General features: G+C 37.7%; 2 protein-coding genes across 6 annotated transcripts in view; one reads left to right on the top strand and one right to left on the bottom strand.

Annotated features, from left to right (window-relative positions):
• Positions 1-14,139, top strand: part of ACAD11 (acyl-CoA dehydrogenase family member 11) — a 66,712-nt gene extending 52,573 nt beyond the window's left edge. The window contains exon 17 of the mRNA XM_064416142.1: positions 13,048-14,139. Within this exon, the coding sequence (XP_064272212.1) occupies positions 13,048-13,093 (46 nt within the window). The 3' untranslated portion in view covers positions 13,094-14,139. The remainder of the gene's footprint in view (positions 1-13,047) is intronic.
• The window catches only part of DNAJC13 (DnaJ heat shock protein family (Hsp40) member C13), a 56,747-nt gene that overhangs the window by 22,172 nt on the left and 6,680 nt on the right, over positions 1-27,895 (bottom strand). For 4 of the 5 annotated variants that reach the window (XR_010360507.1, XM_064416087.1, XM_064416109.1 and 1 more), the window contains 31 exons: positions 26,542-26,622; positions 22,210-22,285; positions 21,572-21,721; positions 21,167-21,208; positions 19,880-20,080; positions 18,610-18,816; positions 18,429-18,524; positions 18,197-18,288; positions 17,231-17,397; positions 17,052-17,131; positions 16,803-16,972; positions 15,888-15,987; positions 15,531-15,638; positions 14,870-15,025; positions 14,072-14,128; positions 12,693-12,814; positions 11,475-11,550; positions 10,347-10,442; positions 10,065-10,208; positions 8,877-8,891; positions 8,281-8,363; positions 6,960-7,113; positions 4,797-4,900; positions 4,559-4,718; positions 3,553-3,615; positions 3,108-3,209; positions 2,855-2,959; positions 2,255-2,457; positions 1,732-1,816; positions 1,096-1,250; positions 141-186 (listed from right to left, as the gene is read on the bottom strand). Coding sequence is in view for 4 of the 5 variants with exons in the window: in XM_064416087.1 (XP_064272157.1) it covers positions 141-186; positions 1,096-1,250; positions 1,732-1,816; positions 2,255-2,457; positions 2,855-2,959; positions 3,108-3,209; positions 3,553-3,615; positions 4,559-4,718; positions 4,797-4,900; positions 6,960-7,113; positions 8,281-8,363; positions 8,877-8,891; positions 10,065-10,208; positions 10,347-10,442; positions 11,475-11,550; positions 12,693-12,814; positions 14,072-14,128; positions 14,870-15,025; positions 15,531-15,638; positions 15,888-15,987; positions 16,803-16,972; positions 17,052-17,131; positions 17,231-17,397; positions 18,197-18,288; positions 18,429-18,524; positions 18,610-18,816; positions 19,880-20,080; positions 21,167-21,208; positions 21,572-21,721; positions 22,210-22,285; positions 26,542-26,622 (3,496 nt within the window). In the remaining variant the exon portion in view is untranslated. Of the gene's footprint in view, positions 1-140; positions 187-1,095; positions 1,251-1,731; positions 1,817-2,254; positions 2,458-2,854; positions 2,960-3,107; positions 3,210-3,552; positions 3,616-4,558; positions 4,719-4,796; positions 4,901-6,959; positions 7,114-8,280; positions 8,364-8,876; positions 8,892-10,064; positions 10,209-10,346; positions 10,443-11,474; positions 11,551-12,692; positions 12,815-14,071; positions 14,129-14,869; positions 15,026-15,530; positions 15,639-15,887; positions 15,988-16,802; positions 16,973-17,051; positions 17,132-17,230; positions 17,398-18,196; positions 18,289-18,428; positions 18,525-18,609; positions 18,817-19,879; positions 20,081-21,166; positions 21,209-21,571; positions 21,722-22,209; positions 22,286-26,541; positions 26,623-27,895 lie in introns of those variants that run through there. The other variant, XM_064416071.1, reaches the window with a different exon arrangement.

Here is a 27,895-nt window from a genome sequence, read left to right as displayed (position 1 = left end):
AATTCTGTCTTGCTAACTAATTTGATACCTAAAAACTCTCCCCCCTTTCCCTTATAATAGTTAAATTCTAGTTAAAACATCTACAGGTAGTTTGCAAAACTATTTGAAAACAGAGGTAGTTACTGATGCAATCTACTCACTTCTTCAGACTTGAAAGCTTGTTTTGTATGTGTGTATTTCAAAAACCTAGAAGAGAAACCACAGTTATTTTCTTTCTGTTTGATACTTAGATACCCTTGAATAGTAACAGACCAACACAGTCCAGCCGGCAGATATTGCACATTTGCTTTCAGACAAAAGAGTAATTGCAACATTTGTAAGAATTTATGTACTCAGCTCACTAAATCCTTGGGAACTCCACCCAGTTAAGCACTCCCGTGTTATAAGGGCTGCCTTATGTGCATCATTTCAGTTTGGAAGTCTTACTCCTGAAAGCTGGTTTTCTACACACACACAAAAAGATGCTGATAGAGACACAGACAACCTCTGCACTGTTAGATCATCACTGCAGGGATGAAACAGGATGATTTTAGATTAAGTGCTGACAGTTCTATTACACCAGAGTCATCATGGAAGCATGCAATCATTGCCTAATGCATTTCACTGTCCAAGAGACTTAAATGGAATTGTAGGACAGCTTTTTATGAACTATTGCACTTAGAAAAAAAGTACTGACAAGAATAGCAGTAGCCACCTGCATATGCAGTGCATTATCAGGCAGTACAGACTGATTTAACTGTTTTAAGCTTCAATATTGAAAGTTTTAAAATTTTTAAACTCTTTCAATAGTTGCCTACCATCAAAAGCTACATCAGCATACATGTAGCCTGTATTACTGCTTTTTAGTGCTTGTAAATGGCTTATTCTACAGTAAGGCATGCCCAGTTGTACTGCTAGAACTGTATCATCATTCCCTCTCTGGAAGGATAAGAAATTCACTTTTTAGTGACTGACTAGATCATGTGGAGACAACTTCTCTAGAAGAACTTCATATTGGTTCTAGCAAACCATATGCCCCAGAGCATGTAGAGATGTAGAGCAGCAGTCCTGAGCATGAATGGTGAAGAGGTACTTATGGCTGTTCTTTTTCCTCACCTTGCAATAGGAAGTACATTGGAACCTGTGTACATCATGATGAAGAAGAATACCCCACTCAGATAAAAACGAGGTAACTGAGGGTTGTCTTGCATGACATGAGAGAGCAATACAGCAACTTTTTCCACCAGGATAGGATCAAAAGTAAGTAATAGCTGAAATCAAACACAAGCATTTATATTAGCTGCAAATAGTGCAAGTCATCTAGCCAAAATTGAAGTTTTAACTAATTATTGGGACAACCCAGAAATTTACAGGTATTACATTTAAAGAATACTTCAGCCTAAAAACAACACGTGTCAATCAAAAAACATTTAAAGTTGAAAGGGACCTCTGGAGATGATCTTGTCAAACCCCTCTGCTATAAATGTGATCATCTAGACCTGGTGAATAAAGACCATGTCCAGGTGGCTTTTCAGCTTCTCCAAGGATGAAAACATTTCTTTAAGATATATTGGCTGAAAAGGACAAAATTTGCAACAACACCCTATGAAATTAACAACTGCTTGGTCAGATCTGCACAATGTTACGATTGTTCTTTGATGGGTTTGCCCCACCTAAAGTATTCACATGAGGAACATGGTAGAGTACGTCAAACTTTTACTCATTTAGGTACATTTTTGAAGAGTTACTTACCTGAGTGATATGAGGAAGGCAAGTACTATCTGACAACAGCCTTTTCACTCTAGGCAGAGGTCTTATAATAGCATTATCTTGATCCCTAAAAAAGGCACAGCAGTAGTACAGCAGTAAGTATACATGTGCCTTTTCTCTTTCAAGAATGAACAATTTTATTAAGCATAAGTATTAGACTACTGAAGCCATATTCTTTGTCTTTGTTTGTTGACTTCAAAGTTTGCTGTTAGACTTGGTAACTGTGGTTTAGTGTCCTACATTAAAGCAGTTCTGTTTAAGTTAAACAAGAGCCTGTCTATAGCATTAGAAATGCACATAGCTTGTGCATTCATTCTTGCAGTCCCTTTCACAATATTAGTATTGTCTCCTTTACAAACTCGCCATTTGCCCACAGAATTAATTACCACCATGTAAAAGGCTCTTTAATAGAGTTCCTTAATGTACTACTTTCTAAGAAAAGCTTTAAGACAGGATTTATTAATTCATGCATCTGCCAGATAAAGTTAACCCCTTCTGTGTCTACCTGCTGGGAAAATATCCACACATGGTGATGAGCATGTTGAGGACAAGTGTAGCAAGGTCAGTCTCATTCAACACAGGCTGGCCACTGGCAAGCAAGCACCACTTCAGCTGAGGGATGACCTGTAAGGGTCGCCAGCCATCCATACCCTGAGCCCAGCAACGAGTTTTGGACGTCACCTTCCCGTTGTTCCATAGTTCCTGCATCTATTGCAAGATTAGAGACGAATTTAGTTTATTCAGCATTCAGAGCCACCTTTGCTCCTAAACACTTGTGCTCATGACAAGCTTTTAACTGTTATATAGCAGACTATTACAGTTGCATGAAATTTCAATGTGTTTATAACTCTGTCATAGAATCATGAAGAATAAGGTGTTGATTATGTTAAAACTAACTGAGGCATGGACAGGTAGGCAGTCTTGCCAAAAAGGCTGTAGTTCTTGGCACCACATCAAGTCTCTCATCTAGCTTTAATCCTTATTTAAAGAGTTAGTTGGAGAACATTCTTTAGCATTGTTTATGGTCCCTCCCACTGTTTGAAACACACCCAGTCACCAGGACACACATAATTTGTGATGTTGTGAGTCTGAAGCTGACAGGTACCTCTTGAAAGCTGTAAGGACCGCTCCTTTCTTTGTCAGCATTGCCAAAGTACCATTCTTTCTCGCTCTCCCTCTTGGCATCAGGTGCTGCTTCAATCACGTTGCTCTAAAAGTTGATGTTTACAAGAAGAGCTTTAACTTCACAGTGCAAATATCACATTTCTACAGGAAATGTGAAAAGTACATTGATTTTTTTTAAGAATTGTCCCTTTCACAGAGCAACATATGAGTAGTAAGAAACAAAGGCTCTGTACCTGCAAAGGGACTGTAGCTCTGCTTGTGTGAAGATGTGCCAGAGTAAGAAGATCTACAAGGATTCTGATACCATTTGAATCCATAAGGTCCTTCACGTTTCTCTGTGAACAAATGAACTGAATTACCAAAAGCATTTTCTAGATAAGCATTGCTGCAATTCAGCATTGCAGAGTTTTATTCAAGTAAGAAGTGACCACAAAAAAAGTCAAATCATTCTCTAAAGTGACTCAATTTGGTGCAATCACCACAATATCTACATATTTCCATCAGCTTTCTCACCAGTAAATAACAGCTCTCAAATTCCAGAAAGCTGTATCAAACATTGTTCTAAAACTGCCTCAATACTTGAATTTTTGTTCAAGTTAACCCTGAAAGACTACTTCAGACTGTTTTACACAGTCAACAGACTGATGAACTGCTGTTAAGTGTACATGTCCACCTTACCTTATTGAGGATCAGCTTGTTGAGGAACAGGATCAATCTGTCCCGCTCAAGCCTGTCAGTGCACTGTTTCAGCAGAAAAGAACAACTTAGTATTTCATAGTACATACAAGAAACTCCCTTCAAAAGTCAACATAGTTGCAACTGCAAAGCCCCATATTGTTTCTTCATGCCCAGAAAAACTATTGACTATTAAGTGTTAAGTTTCATGCTAATAAAGGCAGTTTTCTGCCACTGAGGAACAAATGCCTTGTTGCCCTCCAGCACTGTTGTTGTCCTGGATCAAACCCACTATTCTGACAAGTCTACTGCTCTATCAGGACTATGTGTGATTACCAGTGAACCAGTTAAAACAAGCACCAGAGAAAAAGAGAATCCTTTTAGCCAGCAGACAGAGAGAGTCTTTGGTACTTCATCCCTGGTGAGACTATCAAGGCTCAAGGCAAAATAACAAGGGACCACCCTGGTTCAGTTTCATTTGCAACAGCCACAAACCATGCTGATGCAAGGAAAGAACTCCTTCAGACTGCATGGAAATTTATTTTTGCAAGCTGAATCAGTTGTCAGACATAACTTAACAGACACTTAATAGACAAAGCAGCTACTACTACAAATTTAATCTACCACATGTGCTCATCTAAAACTATAATTTCATTAGGTCTGGGGTTACGACTCAACGTCAGTACTTTGAAGTAATGTGATATGGAAGAAGATTCTCCTGTTATAAAGCTTTTGCATTTTTCAAAAGCAAGCACAAGTTATATCTGCATTTTGTTGGCCTTAAAGAGACTAGTTTGAAATACCTCTATGATCAGCAGGTTTTTTCAGTTAAACTTTAATGAAACTGAAACAAAGGGAGATACTAAGAACAGCTCTTGACAGCATGGAAAAAAGTATTCACAATCTGTAAACCCAAAATCTGGGTTTCACAGTAACTTGAAGGATCTGAACATATGTTGGACTAGCAGCATGTTAACTGCTATACCCAGTAATTTAAAATAATTCTTACCCTTTCTAACATTCCAACAATGTACTTAGTATCAGAAAACGGTCCTATTTCTTCATGACACCTTCCATAAACAATGGCCAATGCTTGCAGACATAAGCATTTCATATTCACTTTTGGAGTAAGCAAGAAGCGATGGTAGAGTTCATTGAAGAATTCATATCTAAAAAAGAAATGAGATTTTAGAAAAGAAAACAAACACAGACCTTAGGAATGAGATAAGGTTTTAATAATGTCTCACGATCTTTTGATTGCTCCACTCTCTTCAGTTTCATCTTCTTCCAGCAGCAATCTTAGATAATAATCCCCTATTTTTATTTCCTCGGAAAGGCACTCATATTTTACCTGTAACACAGAACACCTTACTTAACAATATATATTGTTTCTTCTTCAGTAAGTTGTTGCTCGCATAACAATACTGAGCTCAATTGCACCTAAAAACTAAAACCTCTCCTAAGCTGTAGGAAAACTGAAATCTGAGTTTTCTGTTAAAGAAACACACATCTACAGAATGAAAGTCACTGGCTATTGCTGGCCCCCTGAATAAATGAAGCTTTCCATCATACTGAAATTTCTATTTCCAGCCTTTAACTAACTTGTTTCTAATACCAGCCGGTTTTATTAACCAAACTTGTATAACATGTGATGCATTCAGTGACTCAAGTTTAATAAGTATTTATTCCACTGCAAGGTATTTCACTTAATGTTACTGCAAGTATGAAATACAAGCATGACATAATTAGTAGTTATACTTGCTATTGTGCTGGATAATAAAACCCTAGAGGCATCAGTTCACCAAACAAGAAGCTGAAGTAAAATTGCACAATAAAAGCCATCATTAACTTCAGAGCAATTACATTAAATTTAACAAATGCCTCAATGTTCAGTGGTAACAAGCATTTGGAAACACTTCAATTAGAGGTACCTCTAACATACAACAACAGCTACTCTACAGTGGTTTTTCTTATCTATAGTTAGCAGATTACTGTCACAAGGCCACAAAGTTATCTACAGATTTGATCACAGCATATTATACAAAGATATCCCACTAAGTGGTATGCTTTCAGAGGAGTCTCAAGCTACCATCACCCTCGGCAAAGTGACAGGTCCCACAGTTGATAGAAAAACCTTTGTCACCACTATCTAGTTCAAATACTTACAGCATAATCCAATCACATATTCATTACTATTTAAAAGCAAATCCGTGAGACAGCAGCTGTTCAATCCAGTCCCAAAGTATCCTGGGTTGTAGCTGCAAGAATGCTACTGCTACATTCCAGCAGCATAAAGCCACACAGGAGCATAGAGTATATGGGGGAAGTCTGTATTACTAAGTTTCAAGTCTGTACTTCTGATTCTGTCCCAGTTTGCAGTGCTAAAAAGTTGGGATAGCAGACATTGTGACACATGGAAGTTCTGTGCCTGATCTATACCTGAAGAAAACTTTGAAAGACAAATGCCAGTGCAAGAAATATCAATCTAAACCCAGTCTTAGCTATTTCCTGCATCAATGTAAGAAGCAACCTGTAGTTGTATGATAGGGATAAATTGCATACATAAAATTGCTCTCTCATAAAACATTATCCTGATGTCTTGCAGTTCTTCCTGATTTGCATAGTAGCCAGGTGAGAAATTACCCAAACCAAGTTTGTTCTCATTTCACTAACAGTTCTCAGCTCCAATGTCACTAGAAAGCCATACTCTAACAAGGATGGCAATGGGAATATCTAAGGAATATCTTGAAGTTGAATTGAACAGTAGCTGTGCTTTGCTTAAGCATTACACATTAATTAAAACCACATTGTTGTGTGGAACCATAACAATACTGGAGATAAGAGAACAGTACAAGAAGTGTTTATTAGCACATTACTTGAAAACATCTCGCAAGATGTTTTGAGAAAGCCAGTCAGGACCATAATGATTGCTCTGCAGAAGCATCCAAGTTTTTGGGTTTTTTTTGCTTTAGGTACTGCTGTTCCTAGAATGGGATGACAGTGACCTTTATCTGAAATTTACAATGCAGTGTATTTTAGCCCATAACCTATTCGTGATTTGGCAAGCCAGTATTTAAGACACGGGATTACTGAAATGTGAAGGAAATAAAGACAATAAACAACAGTGTAAGGATCAACTCTTAATGCAAGAATACACCACAGGTTCTGATAAGCGTTTCATCTGTACAGCATGATTTGTTAAGTTAAAGAGGCTGTTTTGCCCAGTGACACTGGACAGTAGCACCTGTTCACTGATTTGAGCCTTAGCAGTTGATTCCATAACCCCAAAATATTCTAGCTTGCAGTAAGAGATCATCAACACAAGATTCACTCATAGCATTAGAGAGAGAAATGACATTTCAAGTAGACATATTTTACAGATGCAGTTTGTCCTATGGTAGGTCATTTACCTCAAACTCCTGGTGGTTCCATGAGATAACATTAGCACTACCAAGTTCTCTGTCAATATTAAATGCTCTCATCTCAGACTCGAGAGTATCTCTCAGTTCTTCCCGTGTTTTGAAGTTCCAAATCAAGTTTGATCTAGCATGATCCTGAACAAATCTAAGAAAGAAGTTTCATAGTTTAAACTCCTCAAAACATTATCTGAAAAGCAGACAAGATTCAGCTAGGGGAAGCTAGGGGACCTCGTTAGCATTAATGGACCTTAAGTAGAAGGCAGAGAGCAGTGGTCTCCAGTTTGCTACAGTAATTACAGTTGTTCACTTGTATACTGTTCTGATAGCCATGGAGTTCAGCCTAGATTAAAGCATGCCCGAGTCATCCCTTAGGACTCAGTGTGCCATCTGCATGTAGCTGATGACCAGGAGACAGGCAAGCGATGCACTGTAAGCCAGGGCTACAGGAAAACAATCCAGAACAGCAGACATGCACATACCAGCTGTGTTTTAAACCAACAACACAAAATGTAGCTTATGCAGTAAAATAGAAGTTGATGTCTTAAATGTTACAAAACAGTTAGTGGACATTCTTGAGCAGCAGTTACCAACACAACCTTTGGATCCAAAGACTGAGAATGGACTTTAATATCAAAGGTTTGGAAGATCTTCCTTTCATACAACTATATTTGACATTTAGAAACATTAAGCAGTTAATGGAATTTTTCCAAGCTTGCTTACATAGTTTGCGAGCCAAGCCAAGCTTTATTAGTCTAACACAATGGCTCTAGCCAAAGTGATGTATCTTTTTCAGATGGAAGCCCCTCCCTTGTAAACTTTGACAGCTGTAAGAACTCACAGGTAAGCAAGCTGCATTTAGGACCTGTGGCACTACTTGAAATCCAGTATCCATGTGCTCTCTCTTGCCCTGCTTTAAGCTCATGCTCCAATTCAAGTTACAACATGTTGAGTAGCTTACAGGTTGAAGTACCATCCAACTACAATGCTTTCTAGTGCTACTTCATTTGGCCTTCAGTACCACACAGATTTGCACCTGCAGTTTGTTATTTACTCTTCCTTTTGGTTCAAGGGAAAAAGTTATGTGGTTTGATGATACTTTAGAAGCTTTCTAAATTCCTCCTTTGCCTAAACACAAGTGAAATCCTTAAGTATAGCTTAGGGGTTTTCTAGTAAGCAGCTGTTACAAAACACTTGCACTGTTTCAAGGCAGGCAGAAATTGGAAGTCACAGAAACTCAGAAGATATGAACAAAAATATCCAGCCAGATAAAAACTTGTATCTGAGACCACCACATTAACTTTAGTATTTTCACCTGTAATAGAAGAGATCCCAGTTTGCTTCTATTTTTATCCTTTGGCGCCGTTTCCTTAATATCACTGGTTTTTGAATAATGTTCTGCAAAATAACCAAATTTCCTAAGTCAGTAGAGGCAGATACTTCCCATTTTTCCCTTTTAAAATAAAAGGCTATATTTTTTACACTCCTTCAAAAACCATACTAAGTTAAGTCTTATTATTAATGAAAAATGTCTCCTTTTCTAGTGAGTAGCAGCAACAGACTTTCACAAGTGTTATTTGCACCAAGTTAAATCATGCCAGAGAAACTTTCAGCTGTTTGACACATCATTTGTTTAGAAGCAAGTTATCCCTGAGAAAAGCTTAATTCCCACCACCATAGGAATTCATCAGCTCCAAAGCTGATGGAGGTGAAAACTCACACGAAAAATGTTTTGCCCTTGAAAGGAAAGAACTACAGGAATTCACAAAAATAAAGCCTGACTTGGTCACTGAAAGATTCCCTATTTTGATGAAGCATGAAATCACTGTTATCATCTACATGAGGTATCACATGCAAGCAGAAGTCTGAGCAACAGAGTCCACACAAGTGACAAGAGATTCACAGACTCACCATATTGTTTCTGTCCTGATTATGAAGAAAAATTGGAAGAAAAAGAAAAACACATTTAACACTCCAGAGTCACTGAAGTAATTTAAAGTGGTAACACCAAACTTGCTCCATCTTCCAAGCTAACTTGCACACATTTACTGTGAAATGATACAGCTCAGAACTCCACATAGAAAAATGACTCTTTAAACTCAATATCTAGACAAGTTGTTTAAAGTGCAATTTGACCTTCCACTGTTTTTCACATTTCTTCATTTCATTTCCTGTTTTGAACCTCAATCACCATTATTTTACAAATATTACTAACAAACTTCTGCACCACATTCTACATCAAACTTGAGTTAGATTTTCGTAAATTAAAGCTTATTGCTATATCAGAACAAGTACAAAGACAGGCATTTTCAATACTTTGCATTGTGCTTTTCATCCTTCCTTGCCTGCACAACAGACTGTCTCACTTCCAGAATGCATAAAAACAAGCTTAGTCAATATAATAAAGAAAGTTAAGGGAACCTTATAATTGAAAGAGTTGCCATTTTAAACATGGCAATGCAACTAAAAGAAAAATGAGACCAACAGACTCAAGCAATTCTTAAGCTCTCCTCTTACAATATCAGACCAAAACAGTTATTTATGACTTCAGTCTCAATCGTGACCTTAGGTACAGTCTTGTGTTGCCCTTCACACACTGAGATACCTATATTCAAGTGAATCCTAAGGTGGTGTCCATGGCCTGGGGAATAGAACTAGATGATGTTTAAGGTCCCTTCCAACCCAGGCTATTCTATGATTCTTCAAGAAGGTTCTACAACTAAAATATTACTGGTGAAAAGCATATAATTTTGAATGCAAAGAACATTCCATTTCTTTTAAATATACCTCAAAAACTGGTTTTGCCACATTTCAAGAAATTTTCTCCTGTATGATCATTTTACAAGAAATGCATATAAGCTGCACTAAAGTTTGATACAGTTGGCTAAAGCTTAATACATATGCTGAAGGAATTAATTTGCCTGATTTACATTCTCCCTAGATCCTATTTCTAAACCAAGTATAGTAAGCAGTAGAGAGTTTGTTAAAAGGAAGGAGAACTCTCACATCACAACACTTCTTTACTATTTGAGTGTGTGCTCTGACACTCAACTGTGACTTAGTCAAGTTACTCTAAAAAATACTTTCAAATACTTTTACCTCTTTTTGAGCTATGCCCATTCGATCTCTCCAGTGCATCAAGACTAGATCCACCTTCTCTTTGGCAAATTTCTCAACTTCTTTTGCAGCTTTTCCAGCCAGTCTCTGCCACTCTGGCACTTTATTGAACTTGCCATACTGATCCTACAGAATAAAAGCAATTACTCAGTTGTGGGTTATCTTTGCTGCAGGTCAGTGCAGCAGTCAAGTGTCTGTACTAGAAAAGTCACTAAGACAATACATCTATATAATGGAATAGGAAAGACAACTACAATTACTTACAGTTGCAATTTTTAAGTTATCTCTAACATGCATTCTATCAGCATCTTTTTCAGGAACAGGATCAGCACTGTCAAGATATGCCAGCAAACCTGGTGGCTAAAAACATTTAAAACCAATGTAAACACACAAGTGGCTAATGAAAAGAAACCATCACATTAGGTAATAACATAATTTCTTTAAATCAGAGATTTTAAAACAGAATTTATATTCTACTCTAAAGTAAGTAGGTAAAGCTACAGCTTTTTTTTTTTTTTTTCTGTGAGTAGTAAAATGCCACCATCCTCAACAGAACTGCTCAACAGAGACATATTATTGGCTTCAGCGCAGCAGAACTCTTGGCTATATCTCATTTCTTAAAGCAGCACTTAATGCACCTAAAGAATGCAGGACAAGTTGATCCCAGGGCAATAACTGAGAGAGATGAATAATACCAGAATCCATCCATATCCTCTGATATGGACTAAATGTTACATGTGACATTAGAGATGAGACAGTCTTTTTTGACTAAGATTTGCCTAAAACAGTGTTCAAGTTCAGGACAGTTTGCTCTGCCAAAAATGAAGGAACTGCTATTTTGAAATTAAAAGCTAGTAATTTAACAGATAGGATAATTTCTTACAACTAACTACGTTGAACTAACTTTACTGAAGTAACTTAAGCAAGAAGCATTCAGGAGGCTGTAAGGGTGAAAGAACATATGAACGATCAGCATATGAACGAACAACATATAGATTTAACCAAGTTACAATCAAACAAAGTTGGACAGGCAAGGCATGAAAGCGTGGATAGCACTTTTAATACCTCAATTTCATACTGGCACAAAAAAACATTAGAGACATGCTTACAATGTGTCCCACATTTTTGTTCTTTTCAACACACCTTATTTTTATGTTTTGTGTCAAAGTATCTTAAAAAGTGTCAGGGAAGTAACAAAATTTTTAGAGTATGAGATGCTTTGAATCTTATCAATATCCTTTAATTAGCAGATGCCAGATTGCTGATCTGCCAGGCAAGACCTTCCCCTTGAAGGGAAAAGCAAGTATGTTTATTATAAAGACTGTCCCAATTTTGATACTGCAAGCTTTCATATTTTATTTCTTTGCTACTCCATATTCTGCTTTTACTTACCAAAATACGTTTCAACAAATTCATAGCAGTTTTGTTCTCAGCTGTCCAGAGGCCAACCAAATGTCTACTTAACTGCCTGAAAAAGCCATTGGAATTAAGAAACTTCAAGTTAGTACTTTAAACAGATTTTTAAACCACTAAACTGTCACCCTTACCATGTTGATGAAATGAAGATGAGCAAGAGCTTCGTGCTCTTGAGTGAGTAAGAGCACAATGCATTACATTGTTCAAGGATATGCTTAGCATGCTTTAAAGTGTTCAAGAAGTTCCAGTGAAGTTAGTGGAACAGTAGCAGCACATGCTTTTACATCTAGACCTCAAAGAACACTTGAGCAATAGAGCAGAAATAGCTGATAACCAAGTGTAGTTTATCCAGCCTACCTCAAGTTACAGCTGAAGTTAAGAAGCCATCAAGAACTGCTACATGCTCTACTTGAAGTTCTTAATACAAGTTATTTACTAGAATATCTTTTCTGGGAGCCTGCCTTCTATGCCAACTGATGCTTTCTGCCAACATTTGTCACTAGGATTCTACTGCACTGAACTGAAGCATTGCTACAAGCACATGGTAAGTAGTAGCACCAAACAGAACTAGCATGACAGATGGTTTCATACCCGCTCTCTCCTGGATGACACACAGTGGCAACAAGCTCCACTTGTCCCTACATTCCTTAGCAACTCTAAGCACGTCAGGACTTCACAACTAAAGCTTCTATAATCTTGTATTTGGGTGGAATTAACTGAATTATTGCTCATCCTCCACAGCATACTCTCAGAGATCACAAGTTCTACTGACTGTTGATTCAGGGAATAACTTCTGTGAAGAAACTTGTCTCTCAGATAGGATGGGTGATCCTAACTGCATGCAAGGTGTCTGAGATGTGCACACCCATTTTTATACAGTTGTACAGTACAAGTTGAAACTTTTTACAAGTTCCAAATATTCTACTTGCCTTTTCTGTTCCTAAATTAAAAGAAATAAAAATCAAAACTTGAGCCATTAAAGAGTAACCAACCCAAGCCCACCTTAACAAAAAATAATCGAGGGTTTGTTAAGTGGCTGCAGTCTCAGCTGAAGCTTGTCCTACTAAAACATACCAGCTACTAAAGAAAATATTCTCCTGAAGAACTGCAACTTTTCTTCCTTGACCTCACAATGTTCACTAGGCCATTACTTAATTTTTTTTAAACATGATATATCAAGTGAGATGGACATACCTATTTGTAAGCATCCTCTGATCTGTGCTTATTGTAAACATAGCAGTGTGCAAGTGACGAGGTAAGGCACCTTCACTGAGGGCAAGATCTTGCATTTTGGTAGCAATCTCTTTGTCTCCTTCCTTTGGAAACAGGGCAAGATGATTACTAAGGAAAGAATCTTAGTTAAGCTGCTTTTATCTCAGTCTAAAGTTCCAAGGCCTTCTTGACCATCAATTATACCAACTAATATTCAAAAACCAGAAGCTAGAGTAAGACAGATTTTAAGTGAAAGTTCTCAACAGCAACTGCTCAATGCTGTAGCAAAGCCATGGACCAGATAACTGGTAGTTACGTCTGTGAGGACAAAAACTGAAGAGGGCAGGATGCCTGTCCTCCCACCACACATCAGAAGGTTGTAATAGCAGTACCATTTTCACACTGCAATTATAAATTAGAACTAAACAAAGAATGGCAGCCACACATGGGTTGTTGCTTGACTTCTGCTGGCAGTAACCATTTAAGATTAATGGCTGATGCTCAGTTTAAACAGCCACATGGGTAAGACTGCTACTCACTCAAGATACATTAGTTGCAATGAATAAGAAAAAGCTTTTGCAGAACTTTTACTTGTCTAAATTATAGGACTTCTAATAAAGAACATATTAACTTTTAGCTAACATTATCAGGTACATCAATGGAAACTTGAATATCTGGAATGCCTCTATTTCAAGTGTTCATTCACTTCCATTCCAAGAAAGTACTAGATGGATTTCAGATGCATAAGCCGTTGTGATACAATGAGGCACTAACTTAAGCCCTGAATTTCAACCCAGGAAGTGTCTAGAATCAGTTAGCAAGATCACCCTGCAACAATCATGAGCAACCCTTGAGAAGTATGGGCTTGGCCCATACATTATGTGGTATGGAAACTTAAAGCCAAAGCAAGAACAAGGGCTGACATCACTAGTCTGCCCTGGGACACTACTGCTTCCTAAACGCAATTCTATTCCATCTGGAAAAACATCCCAGGAAATATGGCCTTTCCTCCTTGAGATACCCTCTAACATGCAGGAGAAGTCTGGTGGCTCTGAGGAATGTGGCTGAGCTACATACAACATTTACAGCCAAATCTTGACTGCAGTATGAAGACATGCAAGGCACTATCTAATGTCCCAACTCACATGCTTTCCAAACCCCCAGTGTAAGATAAAGCAAGTTGCTATATTAAACCACTCACAATTAAGCAGGTGCTCTGTTCCTCACCTTCCAACTTCCCCCTCCCCACTCCCCACTTTGAGAAGCTAATACAACAAACTTCTCTCGGTAAGCAATTGCACTTCCAAAATAGACAATACATATTTTGCATGCTATCCCAGCTAACGCTGATAAAATCTCACCTCTATTATTGCCTTCATCACCAAACCTGCTCCTTTCACAATTGCCATGGAAGGGTGCTAGAACAGAATGTTAATGAAAAAATTATCCAAGTGCAAAAACTGAAGATTAGATCATCTGTGATTCAGTTTCCTTAACTAATGTACATGGCTGTTCTACCTCCAATTCAGTTTTGTGAAAACTAGCCTTAAGAAGAATTCCTCCCCTACGTCTTTGAACAAGCATCTCTTATGCAACTGCCAGACAGAATTCCTGGCACTGAGCAGCAGCATATATCAGAGAAGCTGAAATAATGCTGAGGAAACTGGCTGACACTAATCAAAAGCAGAAGACAATACTATTTCTACAGTAAGAAGGCACTGATGTTTTGGCTAAAAATGCTACAGTCCTTACAGGTTTACTGCTGAAGAGGATGTTACTCTTTGTTTCCTAGCTCTTTTAACTCTCATTTACTGAGAAAGAAACAAAAAGGCAGAAAACCTGCCAGTCAGGGGAAGATCTGTGCATCTGCTGAATCTATCCTAAAGTCCAAGTGGTATTTTACTGTGTTTCTGGAAACAGGTCCTAGACAGTCTATTCTACAATGATTTGGCATATCATTACCCACAGAATTATCACCTCAATATGATATCTGAAGGCAAAATAACAGGCCACTAAAACGTTCACCAAGACCAAAAAGATTCAGGCACATTAACCAGCTGAAGACAAACCTGTCTTTCAGTAAAAAAAAAAAAAAAAAAAAAAAAATTATGTTCACTGATTACCTGAAGCCTCTAATAATAATGAAAAGTAAATCTCACCTGAAAGAGCTTAAATAGTGTTCTTCCATTAGATGCCACCATTTCCAACAACATATCAAACTGCTGCCCCTCAGTAGTCTCACTATATGGAGCACATAGGGCAAATGTCAGGAAGTCCAGAAGTGAACTAATTACTAGGGCACCTGTCCCATGATCCTGAAATTAGGAAAACAGGTATGTAAACTCAGGTACAATGGTCTGAGAGTATTCATGATGCTGAAGGTGCTCTTCCCTGTCATAGCATTAAAATAGTCTGTAAACAAAAACTACAGGTTTAGAATATTCCATTACTCTGAGTATGGCACTACCCTGGTAAATAATTGTTTTCTAAAGCATATTAGAGATTCAAAATACTTTCATCTAGTTTAATCCCACAAATCCATGTTTACACTATTCTTTTACTTTAAAGAAACATCCAGTTTCCATATTAAACATGCAAACATTTGTTCCAGGACATTCAAATTCTGCAGTATTGACAGCTACGTCCTACCTGTCAAGATCCAAGCTTAATTAGAACAAACTTCAGTGCCAGACAGAGCTGCTTTTTCAATTGTAGGTGCAAATACATTTAAAGATACATCTAAATATGACAAAGGCATTTTCATTGCAATTAGGAAAGGCACTTAAAGAAGCTTAAATCTGTTTCCAAAATTTGACTTACCACATGGGAATTGAATTTCTCTAGTAGATTTTCTAGAAACTTCTTTGAAGAAAGAAGGGAAGCTTTGTTCAACTGCTCCTGCCTCAAGTCATAGTCATCATGCATAGGCTATAAAAAAAGAAGCATTCACTACAAAGGAACATTTCAAACCTCAGTTCCTAACAGCTGTAATCCAAAAGCCATCTCTCTACACACAAAAAGCACATCCTCCTTCAAGTTCAGCAAGAAATCACTGTAAAACAAGTTATTCCATGTCTGAACACACTGCAAGTTGAATGGCAGTCCCCGCTTCTACATCTTTCACTAGCCTGAAGTTGACATATTCCAAAGTGAAAGAACCTGAAATTTAATACTTACACACATAAGAGCACACAGCATGTCAATAGAGGCATGGGTTACTCCATCATTGTTCCTTTTGAGCGCTTTCACAACCTTCACTCCCAATCGTTCTCGAAATCTTTTGAAAGGGAAGCAAAACCACTAAGATCAGAGAAGAAACTAAAATCTTAAAATTAAGATGAAATCTAGTCAGTGGCCAAGAGGGGTTTGCTCTTGCACTTAGCAAGCCAATACCTTGATATTTTCATAAATTTGAGATTCCTGGTAGGAAAATATTGATTTCATTGTTATCATCCCAAGCACATTCATCAAAATAAAAAATGTATCTGTGTAGTTACAGGATACTATTTACAGAGAAACTGAAATTTATAAAGGTCTCAGACTAAGTGCTTTTGTTACTCTTCTTGTCATTCTCTATATTACAGTTGCTCTATATTCTTAGTCAGAAATATTTCAAAGAATCTTTCATTTTCAGAACAATAGACAGCTTTTCTGCTTCCTTATGTTATTTAACACAAACTCCAAGCACTCTGTACATACAACAGAAGTACAACCTCCTAACACCATTTTATCTTGTGTTGAACTGAAGATAGCAATGACATCAACATACTTTGAGAATGAAGAACTGCCTACTTCAAGGACGAAGGTACATGTTAAAAATTTTTCCACTAGGAAAATCATTAAACCATATTTGCCTCAAGACAGAGTATTTAGCAAAGGAAGAACCAGCTTTACTTGCAAATGATTATCTGGGATTCTCAATTTGCACAAAAGCCTAGTGGCAGCCTCATACTACTGAAAACCATCATGTACAGTCTTACAGTCCTTTTCAGAACGGAATTCCATTTCTCACTTTTAGATGTAAGTTACTAACAGAAGTTCAAGGCCTATTTTCATCTACTACTTCCAAGCTTGAAGAGACTTGGCACTTACTTTGGAAGCTGAGTAAAGGCAAGGAAGCCTGCTTTTGAAGCCACTAGTCGTCTTACTGCTTGGAATTGGCTTTCAAGCTCTGCATTAGATGCTGCAATATCTCCCTCTTGGGAGAGCAATGCAGTTATGGCATTATTAATGAGCTTCTCCTTGTTTTCTGAGAAGAGACCCTGGTTGAAAAATAACAATCATTAATTTCTTTCTGCATTAGCAACATCTTAAAAGGATGGGTAAAGGCTCTATTCTTACATCTTGCGTAACTGCATGTAGGACTCCGCTGTAGGAAATGTTAGCATTGAACCTGAACACAGCATCTGCAAAGTTACCATCTGGAAAAAGACATATCAAAAGTTAAGTGTACAGTACCTGACTCAATATCTGGATGCTTTAAAGAGCACTATAAACCCACATAAGAAGCATTAGCTTACTTGGAGGAGCAGCCAAAAACTTCAGATGAAGGCTCTCTACTTCTTCATCCACAGGCATACTGAGTAATCCCCAACGCTGGCCTTTGTGCGTGGAGGTCATTTTCACACAGACGTCTCTATTACCAGAGGCTCTCACTCCATCCAACAAGCTAGCCAGGAGAGAATCTCTGGGTGGGGACAATGACACACAAATACAATTTATATCAGAGAAGTGGTGCTGAACAAACACATTATAAGAGAAAGGGGGGGACAAAACCACATAATGACAAGCAGCAATACTTGGAATCTCTTACTAACACTACTGCCAACAGTTACACCTCTGGAAGAAACTACTAACTTCCAGCGTTCCTTTATGCACTGTAAGGAGTGAGCTGACTTACACCCAGTATAGCCAGCTGCAGCCTTTCACTAACGGGATCAGTTCTAGATTATCTGTTAATCAGTGACACATGTTGGTAGCCAATTCATCCCTGTGCTTTCTGCAAAACCTCACTTAGCAGGATTAGACTGTATTACAACTGCAAGTGCACTCAGGGACTGTTCTGTTGGTTGTTTTAAATAGAATCAACTAAGACTGTCTCAAGCAAAGAGCTCAAAGGGTTCACAGCCTTCACATTTCCATATTACTTAGACTGTGCTTTCTTCCCTTGTTTCAGATATACTACTTAACCAAGTACAGCATACACAGAACTATACTGCTTAGGAGAAACAGGCTGTATCTAACTGTCCAACACCTTTTCGTGTTCATCAGACAACTTCTGGGGAGATTTGTTCAAAGTTGGGATGAAGGTAAATGGAAGAGAATTAGTTCTTGTAACAAATCTTGATTTGTAAGTGGCAGACTGCTAGCACAGCAAAGCTTTGAGTTTACCCCTCCAAGGGTCAGAGTTTATAGAAGCTGAGGAGCTAGAAGTGCTACAGCAGCAACTTCCATTTGAATCTGTAATGCACAGAAGCTCTAGTTACCTTTCTGTTGAAGAGTATTTCCGAATTTGTCCTTTGATGAATTCAATGGTGAAAAGCTGGGGGTTTTCACAGTCACACACTATTGCAAATACCTGAAAATAAGGGACAAGGTTCACATTCATGAAGTAGTGTTATTTAGCTACTCTACAAATTAAGGCTCACAAATACTATCAATTGCTCTCTTTTAGAGCCTTTACTTGAAGAAGTGGTTGTGAGAAAGAATGTCCCTTACCTCGCCTAATGGTTTCAAAGTTGCAATGTTGTAGGTAGCTGGATCCCTCTCAACTAAGCAAGCTTCTGTAAGAGCTAGTATTCTTTTCACAGGTTCCTTGTAAAACAAGAGAGAGGCATGCTAGGAAAGAGAATACTCTGTACTTAATAGGAACCAAGTATGTTCAGTCTGACAGCCTTACCAAGTGCCTAGGTGTTATTTTTTGAACAACAAACTCTGCTAAAGATGTTATAGATTCATCATTGCTGTACTTTCCAAAGCGAAGGTTCAAGTATTGCTCAAATTCTAGGGATTCTTTCCTTATCCGCAGAGAGATGCCTATGAAGTTGCCAGCATGCTCTATTGCACTCTTGATAATTTCCTCCCTCTGCTCAGAGGCAAACAGGTGCTGCAAATTTTGTCAAGAAAAAAAATAAATTAACAGGTGAAAAATATGGCCCAGCCAAAGAAAATCACAGTTCTAGAAATAATCCTCCGCTATATACCTAACAGTAGGGAATGTTCACAGCAGCTGGACTGGCCTTTGCTAAGTGCATGGTATAGACAGGTATTTATTACACAGGAGATCCACTACTGACTTTACATTTGCCTTTAAAAAGAAAATCTATAGCAGCTATTCCTAAAGGATACCCTACTACACATTAGTGTGCCTCTAAATTTAAGGTCTGCATGACCTGCCTGTCCACCCTTGGCAACTGACCCTGACAGCCTGGCAGGAGTGAGGACCCAGAGAAAGCAATTGGGGCTACCACTGGTGATCTTCAAGGTTAGAGCAGCTCTAGAGGATCAACATTGCTAATTTTATGCCAAAGAAAAGCATGCTGCAATACAAAAGACATGGAAACCCTCATCTAGTCCTATTTTATTAGTAGAGACTGAGGTAGCTATACCTAGAAATTAATTTATGGTTAATAATGTAAAGATCCTTTTCAGCTGTTCAATGCACAGTACACAGAAACCCTATCATGATTTTAGAACCAACATTACACTGCAATATTTCCCAAGCAAAGCTGCCAAGTAATCACATCACAGGTCTAAAGAGGCAATGGCATCACTGTTTGATCTATTGCTGAATTGAATCCCTACATCAGTTAGGTAGATTAGTAACATACTACTGTAAATTTGAGAAATGACAGGAAATTTCACATCCACATTACATGCATATGCCTAAAAAACTAGATATCCCATCCTTTCTAGTTCTTAAACATGCAATACACACACATAAATCCCCCCCACACCAAAAACCATAACGAAACCCATATCAATACCCTCTCAAATGTTTTAACTAATTTCATTCCCTTTTAGGATCTGTCCATAAGCCTTGAGGCTACACAACTGGGTCCCAAAGATGCACATACTTCTATGCTCCAACTATGTTGAAGCTTCATTATTAAATATGCAGCTATAAATATCCTAAGAATCATACCAAGATATTTTGATTTAATACTCACCAATCTACTAAACCCTCCATAGAGGATACAGAAACCTCCCTGATAGCCAGTAATATCAACAAATCCTTCAATATTTCTGTAGTCATAGGAGCACAGGACCTTATTTGTTGCAGGATCAATCTGGTCAATACCTCCAGGAGTCACTTCCAGAATCACAGGTTTCCTCGTATCACTCCAGTGATGCTTATAGCAATTATACCTCTGCAGGGAGAGCTGCTTTTAGACATCCATGAACCTTCCTTTACTAAACAGCAGTAGTTCTCTACTTAGCTAGTAAGTTCAAAAAAATTATATAATTTCCCTTAATGCTGTTGTCTATATTAAGAACACTATGAAGCAAAGGAAAGTAGCTGTAGCTGTCAATTGACAAGGAGGTCACAGCTTAAACAATGCATGTTGAAGCAAGAACATAATCCCAAAAGAGCCACTCCCAAAGGAAGTAAGTTCTCTTGTTGCAGAGGGTGGTCTACTCACAGACTTCTGAACACTGTGGTTAGATGAGGAAACAGCACTTACACCAAATGCTGTTATTCAGCTCATTAAATCACGTTAAGGTAAGTTTGTCACTGTAGTGAAAATTTTTCATCTCCTACAGTCACATTCCATTACAAATACAAACTAATTTAACCAGCAAAAGTTAGAAGTATCTCCTAAACTCCAGTAAGACAAAGGGGATCCTCATATTCCAGCAATGTTCCTATGCTCATGACTGAAGATTTATTCTATGTAATACTTTAAATTACTTTAAGTAAATTTAGGCACATGAAGTGCTATCTTCTATGACCAAAAGACAAATATAAAACCCAGCTCTGAAGACTGCATTGCTTACTGCTGTATTACCACAATTCAGTAAATGCCAATCTTGTCTGTAATCTGACCTATAGAAATCCTCCTAGGAAGCATCAAAATGTTCAGGATGTTATGCAGAAAATATTTAATTAGTAAGTAAAGCAAACACTGACTAACACGAGTCAATGTTTTTCTCCTCTCCAGATAAGAGCTCCACATAGCACAGCCCTCTATTTCAACAGTAACAATTCATAGTCCAAGAACAACTATAATGCTCAGGCCAATCAAAGAGAGCTCAAATATTCTACTGGTAAAGAGGTTCCCACTGCTTTTGAACAAACTCCATTTTCTCTTCCCAAAGACTTCAGATCCAAATTCACAAAAGCGATTTCAAGTAGCACATATAGCACAAGCATAAATTACATGAACAAAGTAGAAATTTGAGTCTTTAGATCATTTCCTTAAACTGCATATGATTCAGGTAAGCCAGACACTCACCCGTCCTGTGATTTTTCCTTCTGAGAAGTCTGTCCTGAATCTCTGTTTTTAAAAAAAGTTAACAGTGAATGAATGCAAATATGATAACCTATCTATCCAGAAAGTCTACTTTTAAGCTGACTTAAATTTTATGGGACTCATATTATGTTTTATGGGACTCATACTAAACCTCCTCAGAAGGCTCACCATTCCACTGCAGTTTAATATATTCAGTATTTGTAGCTTTACTCACTCTTTACAAATCATGCAGTACTTGCTCCAACTGACACTAGATCAAGATCATTAACATAACAGCTCAAAAAACTTGGCTTCCTACTTTTTATGCAGGGAAAGAAAGCATAATACACTACCACAAATGGTAACCGAGTACTTACTGCTTGAAGAAAATAAAAATAAAAATCTTACCAGTGCCTCTGTAAGGAGTTCTGTTCTGTGCTCTGTGGAAAACTTAAGTGTCTCGGATTTTTTTCCACTCCCTTTGCGAAAAGTGAGATTGAATTCTGCTCCTTGTCCTTTTCCAACAGGAGAAATACTACAGATATCTCCATAAGGCCACTAAACAATTGAAAGTAATTAGGTTATACTGTCAGTAATTTTAAAGCTACATCTCCACCCTTCAAAACCCCTTAGAATATATAATAACCCTGTAACAAGGTGACAGCTAGCACGCTAGGTGACAGCATAAGCTTGAGCTTCCTATTTGATACTGTGCAAAGTAACTAAGTGTCCTGACTCCCTACTGGGACACAGCTCAGCAGTGATCAAACTTACCCTGGTTCCTTCAGAACAGCACAGCCAAAGGCAAACTACTACTTGTTGGTCAAGAAAGGGAAATTGCTTAAAAGTGCAAAACCCTACTCGGTATTTGTAGAGTTAGCAAAGGCAACACAGACCTTCTGTTATGTGTACTTTTGTACACAGCTGCCACGCCTTCTGGCTTTTCTGAGATCTTGTCAGACTAGATGGTTTCTTAAGCCTGAATGCCACTATTCATTCTGGATAATGAACACAAGTCAAAAATCAACTTCAAAAATGACAGTTACCTGATTTGTAACTTCCAGCGTGTTGGGGTTGTATGTGGTGATGGCATGGGTTCCAACTGAAAAGACTCGTTTATATCTAGAATACAAAAGAATATTAAGTTTCTCCAGAAGTCACAGGAAAACCCATGCTGAATTGCAAAAATAATGTTAGGATGATATACAGAGGTTTTTGTTAGGAAATTGATTTTCTTTGTTGTGACTTGCAGTGTGCTCTTATAATATGTTAAGCTATTCTGTTCCATATATCCATACAGGGGACCTGCAAGTTAAATACTACTAAATAGATTTACTTATGCATACCTTTTTCTAAGTTAGTGGCTAAGGCAGGATCAAAGACTCATGGACTTGCACTGAAAGGTACTACCAGACCTTAAGAAGGCTACACAGGTAGGCAAAAAATCCCCAACCATTCCTGCAATAGTCTAAAGCTGTCTCAGCCAACAGTTTTAACACAAAATCCAACTTATACAACTGGCCACAATATTGTATCAAGTCAAAGTACTACTGTGGCCAAGCCTAATTTTCTCCATCTTGAGGGAAAGCAAAGCTACCAAACTCTAGAAAGACTTATATCACCAAAGCTACAGTCATTGTACACTGATATTACAGATATGTTAACTGTCACAGAGTATGTTAAAGAATAGCAAGGTTTGTGTTTCAAGTGTATCAGACTCAAGCAGCAGTGAGCTAAAGCTACAGAATTCAGATGCATCAAGTGCAAAATCAAAGCCTTACCATGGCTTCATTTCCTAGATAATCTCCAAAATGTACCCAGAACAAATAGAGACTCTATAGATTTCTGAATCCAAAAGTTTTGAAACGTAACTATGCAGAGTTTGAAACAGTACATTATTAGTAATAGCTTATTACTTGCACAAACCATGTTCTAGGGTGCTTCCATCTGGAAGTCATCCGGCCCAAAAAGTAAAGCCAAACCTGAACCAGAGCATTCTCTGTATTCTCTGACTGAAGCAATAGTATCTGACCACAGATGCCTTTCTTGAAATTGAAGCAAATAAAAACACTTTGGCTAGTTGTCTATATTAAAATTAATTCAGTGTAGGAATTTAAGTTTCAGTTCTGAGCAAACTGTGGGTTTGCTTGGAAAAGATATTAGCAACCAGATGCTTGATTAATCTGCATCTGTGCCATGTTAGACTGCATCAAGAACCAGCAGGTCACTTCTTCCATCCCTCTCTGCATTCTTGTGTTGCAGCCCTTTCTCCTCTCTCACTTGACATGTCTGCAGCATAAGCCATCATTTCTGTATAAAATCAAACTTTGCATGGGTCTCAAATATATTCAGAGCAGCTCTCACATATTCATTATAACAGGAAGGTCAAGTGCATCTATCTGACAGTCAGGCAATCTTACAAACTTAATACACTTCCATTTTCCATTATAACTAAAATAACCAGTGTGAGTTGAAGCCTTCACTGGCCCAGAGTTTACTTAGGAATTAAAGCAAGTGCTTATTTTCTTCAAAGCTTAGGAAGACTGGTATTGAACTCATCAGCCACGTTAAGGATGTTTAACATATTTGCAAAACCCATTTGTTTTTCCACATAGTTGAAATTTCCTTATTTAAGATGCAGGTCAAGGATCATGAAATAATGAAGAAGAACGTTTGAAACTACCCTAGTTGCTAATAATTCCACTATATTCAGTCTGTGAAAGAATGCTCCAGTTCTTAGTTCACAAGAAGAAACCAACTGTTCCCTCTCCTCTTGTTGCACAATTTAGGTAGGCATTCTATCTTTTATACGACTTATAAACATAGTTCGTGTAAGTTCTTTAGAACAGCATATCACAAGTAATAAAGCTCTTTATTACCTGCTCAAGGTTTTGTTTACTTACTTAGCCTACTATGAGCTGCACAGTGCTTTGTGGCAGAGGAAGGATCTGCAACCATTACACATAACTGCAGATCAGCTTCCAAACATCATAGCCCTTCCTTTTCTCCCCTTATGCTCAAGCCTACATTTCAAGATCCAGGAAGCATTTATTATCCAGAATTCTTAATATGTGATGGGACAAGGAACACAAGACATAACAGTTTTGCTGAGTTGCCATTTCCCTTGTTTCCTCTCCCTAGGTAAATTCAGAAGAACCAAGTCTTGTTTCGTGAACAGAGGAGATTGAGCAGTCAGCTCTTACACATGGCCTACTCTTGTTCATAACTTCACCTACCAATATTTAATAAAGGTATTCATACCTCCAGGACTTGAAGAGTTTACAATTAATTATCTCTCAAACTACTCTGCAGTACTGTCTAATCCCAAGCTGTTTTGAGAAACATTGGAGCAAATGTCCTCTTCCCCATAAAAAGGCTATGGCCTGTTCACTAGTTATTTCAAAGCACTGGAGACACCTTTTTAATCACAATGAACCTGGCAGATAAATTTCATACCACCACATCCAACAAAAAAAATCTTAATTGATTTTACAGGTCTACAGAACACTGGAGCATCATCACTTGCACTACTGGAAAATACTTTATGGACACACAGAGCCCATATTCAAAGTGACTAATTCTATGGGTAGTCAAAATTATTCAGGCTCATTTAGCACCACACATTAAGTTACTAGTTTTTTTTTAATGTTATGTATAGATTATACTGAGAATGTATGACTATGAACTGAATGGACCACTCAGTGGAGGAACTGAGTGGAGAATTCAAATAGAAAATTACTAAAATCCAAATAAGCTTCTGCTGCAACAAACAAGAGGCAACTACTTACTAAATACTTCTTTCCCCCTCACTATAAAATAATTAACACACCATTGAATTTTTAAACTAAATCTATTCTAGACTTTAGACTTAGCCTGAAGACCTGGAAGAATTGTCTAAATGTTACCATCAAGGTTCAAGATCATAACCTCATGAGCTTGCCTCAGGCTCCTCAATGAGAGGAGTTGGGCAAAAATGAAATCTGAGGTTTAGGTATTTGATTTTCACCAACTGGCTCAAATCACGTGCACACTAAACTTGCACATATGCTGCAGAAAATTCTGAGGAAGAGACTAGACATGTTCAGTTGGGGAACAGAAAGATTAGGAGGGAAAAACTGCTCTAATATTCTTCTGTAATATAGTATCTGATTGTTATTAAGGGAAATAGTTTATTCACCCATGCCCACACAATTCCAAATGCATGGATCATAACTCACATAAGACTCAATTTACACAAGTACCAGATACAATTACACTGAGAAAAACTAAATATTACACAATTTCTGTCAAGTCAATCAAAAGTCTGACTTGGCAGAGGAAAGATTTGCACTCAGAGAGCTGCTCAGTCTAGTCTGGACTCAGAACTACCCAGAGTATTAATTTTTGCTAACAAAAAAGCAGGGAGCTCTTTGATTAGACATTGAAGCAACCTCATAGTTCTTCAAAGCACAACTGTGAAAGATCTGTGACTGCTGCTCCTTGCAAGCCCATTCTCCTTTCCTTCTCAGTATTCCCAGCCTTTGATAGGATGAATGTATTAGACAAAAAAATCAACCAGTTTCAATTTACCGGTCAAACAACAGATTTGGACAATACCTCTTCATAAATACATTAGAATCAAACAGTTCTCATGTTCCCAAGGTGCACATAACCCACTCTCTTTGTTATGTTGATGTTTGGATAGCAAGAAAAAATCCCATTTTACAGAGATTCTATGCATGTGAAAAGGAACAGTGGGTAAGAATACCAAATAAAGTCCTGTAACAGATGACTTCAGACACAGCATAACAGATACCAGTTATGACAACTTAGTGAATAATTTTATTAGACATTCCCAAGCTTTTGCAGACAGAAGCACCACCAAAAATTCATTTTTAGATCCAAGACCCCCATTAAGATCAGGTTAATTTCTATTAGTAGAATTCTTCCAATTATCTCAGTTAGTAGTTTAACAGATAATCTGTTACACAGCTTCTTAAGTGTATATGTGGACTAGTGAACCTCATCAATTAAAGTACATAAAATACTACTCCATAAAACTGTTCCGAGGAAAACATTTCCATCTTAAATTTAGTGTTTTATATAGTAAGTTCAAGAGACTCAGAAGCTGATGAGGTCAGGTGGTCCATTTTAGAGCTACACTGCAGTGTGGGAACATAAGCAGAGGAAAGCTAAACCGCAATGTTTAAAATCCAAACTGATTCTAGTGAAGATACATTTCGTTCAGACACTGAGCAGCAGGAGCCTTTAGTTCAATTTTCATTCATTAGTTGGATGAAGTTAAAACTATGCAGTTAAATCCAATAACAGAGAGGAAAAAATGTCACACAAAACCTTAAAAACAAAAAACCAAAATTAACAAACTTCAAACTACTTACTTTCCCCTCCATGAATGTTTTGTTGTGTAGAAACAAGCAAGATCTCTGTTTTCTCTAATTATATTCATTCTGCGCCAAGACCTGAAAACAAAGGAGACATCCTGTTAGCACTCAGGCTTCTTATTTAAAACCAAAGTTCACGAATCATCGATATGCTTCAAGACAAAAAGACTTTGTTTTTAAACTTATGTTTATCAAGCAACAGATGGACCAAATTGCACAAGAATTATTACTCTCTTCACTGCATTTGTTATACTAGGTATTCCTTAACGGTACCAGTTTCCACTAAGTTATGCCACATTTGCCATATTACAATCACAGTACTTTCACTGCACCTTTGCACATTCAAATTCAAGTATATTTTATGTCATCTCCAAAACACTTTACTCTCAAAAATTGTATTATATAAAATTATTTGAGTAGCCTCTACCTGTAACTCCAACTAAACCAAAGTCCTACTGCAATTCTGAAATAAACAGTAAGGAGATACCTGGATACATAGAACAGTTTGTTTTCCAGTCTGAATGATAAATTGAGGTTGAGAAACTTACCAGCTAAGCATTATGATTGAACAGCTGACTAAGTACCATTCCTATGCTGCAAAAGTTTAAGCAATCTCACCACTAACATCCTGACATGCTTATTTCACACAGAGGGAATATCTATTCCCTAAACACACAGAGAGGAATTTAGTGAAACTTTCCAATAATTGCTTGAGTAGATCATTGCTTTAGGAGTTACTAAATTCTAAGGAATGCTTCTAAACACTACTATTTTCAATGCCTGAAACACATGCATGTTGAGTAGTTAGGAAATTAACCTCCCTTTTACTTCACTGCTATTGCATATACAAGGAACTTAAGCAGACATTCCCTGATTAAGTACAAAAGTGAAGTTGTCACTCTCCATTTACTGCTACGGCATTAGTTTTATTTTCAAATGTGTTAAATCAGCCTTCCCTGTAACTGATTGAAGACTGGTACTACTCTCAGGCCAATAACACAGTGGCATCCCCAAAATAACACACATTGATGCTGGTCTGCAAGAACACAGCTTGCCTGAAGCAATTCTCAAGCAACCCAATCCCAGTAAGTACCCCACTGAAAGTTAAATAACAACCTATTATCTTTTTACATTCAGCTAACTCTGCTTGACTGGGCAAAGGAAGATTTCTTCTTTTGAGATGGATGATGTGCAACATTAGCTTATTGCTAATTTCTACCCTCCATGACTTCAGGTTGTTTTCTTTCTGAGCAAAGGCTGTAGCAGTTATGGAGTCATAAGCATGAAGAATGGATAACCTGCTCAAAATGAACTCTAGAATTCCTTCCCTCAGGTGAGGAGCCAGCACAAT

Source organism: Passer domesticus, chromosome 1 (assembly GCF_036417665.1).
Source record: "Passer domesticus isolate bPasDom1 chromosome 1, bPasDom1.hap1, whole genome shotgun sequence".
NCBI classification, from domain to species: Eukaryota; Metazoa; Chordata; class Aves; order Passeriformes; family Passeridae; genus Passer; species Passer domesticus.
This window is presented reverse-complemented; position numbering and strand designations above follow the sequence as displayed.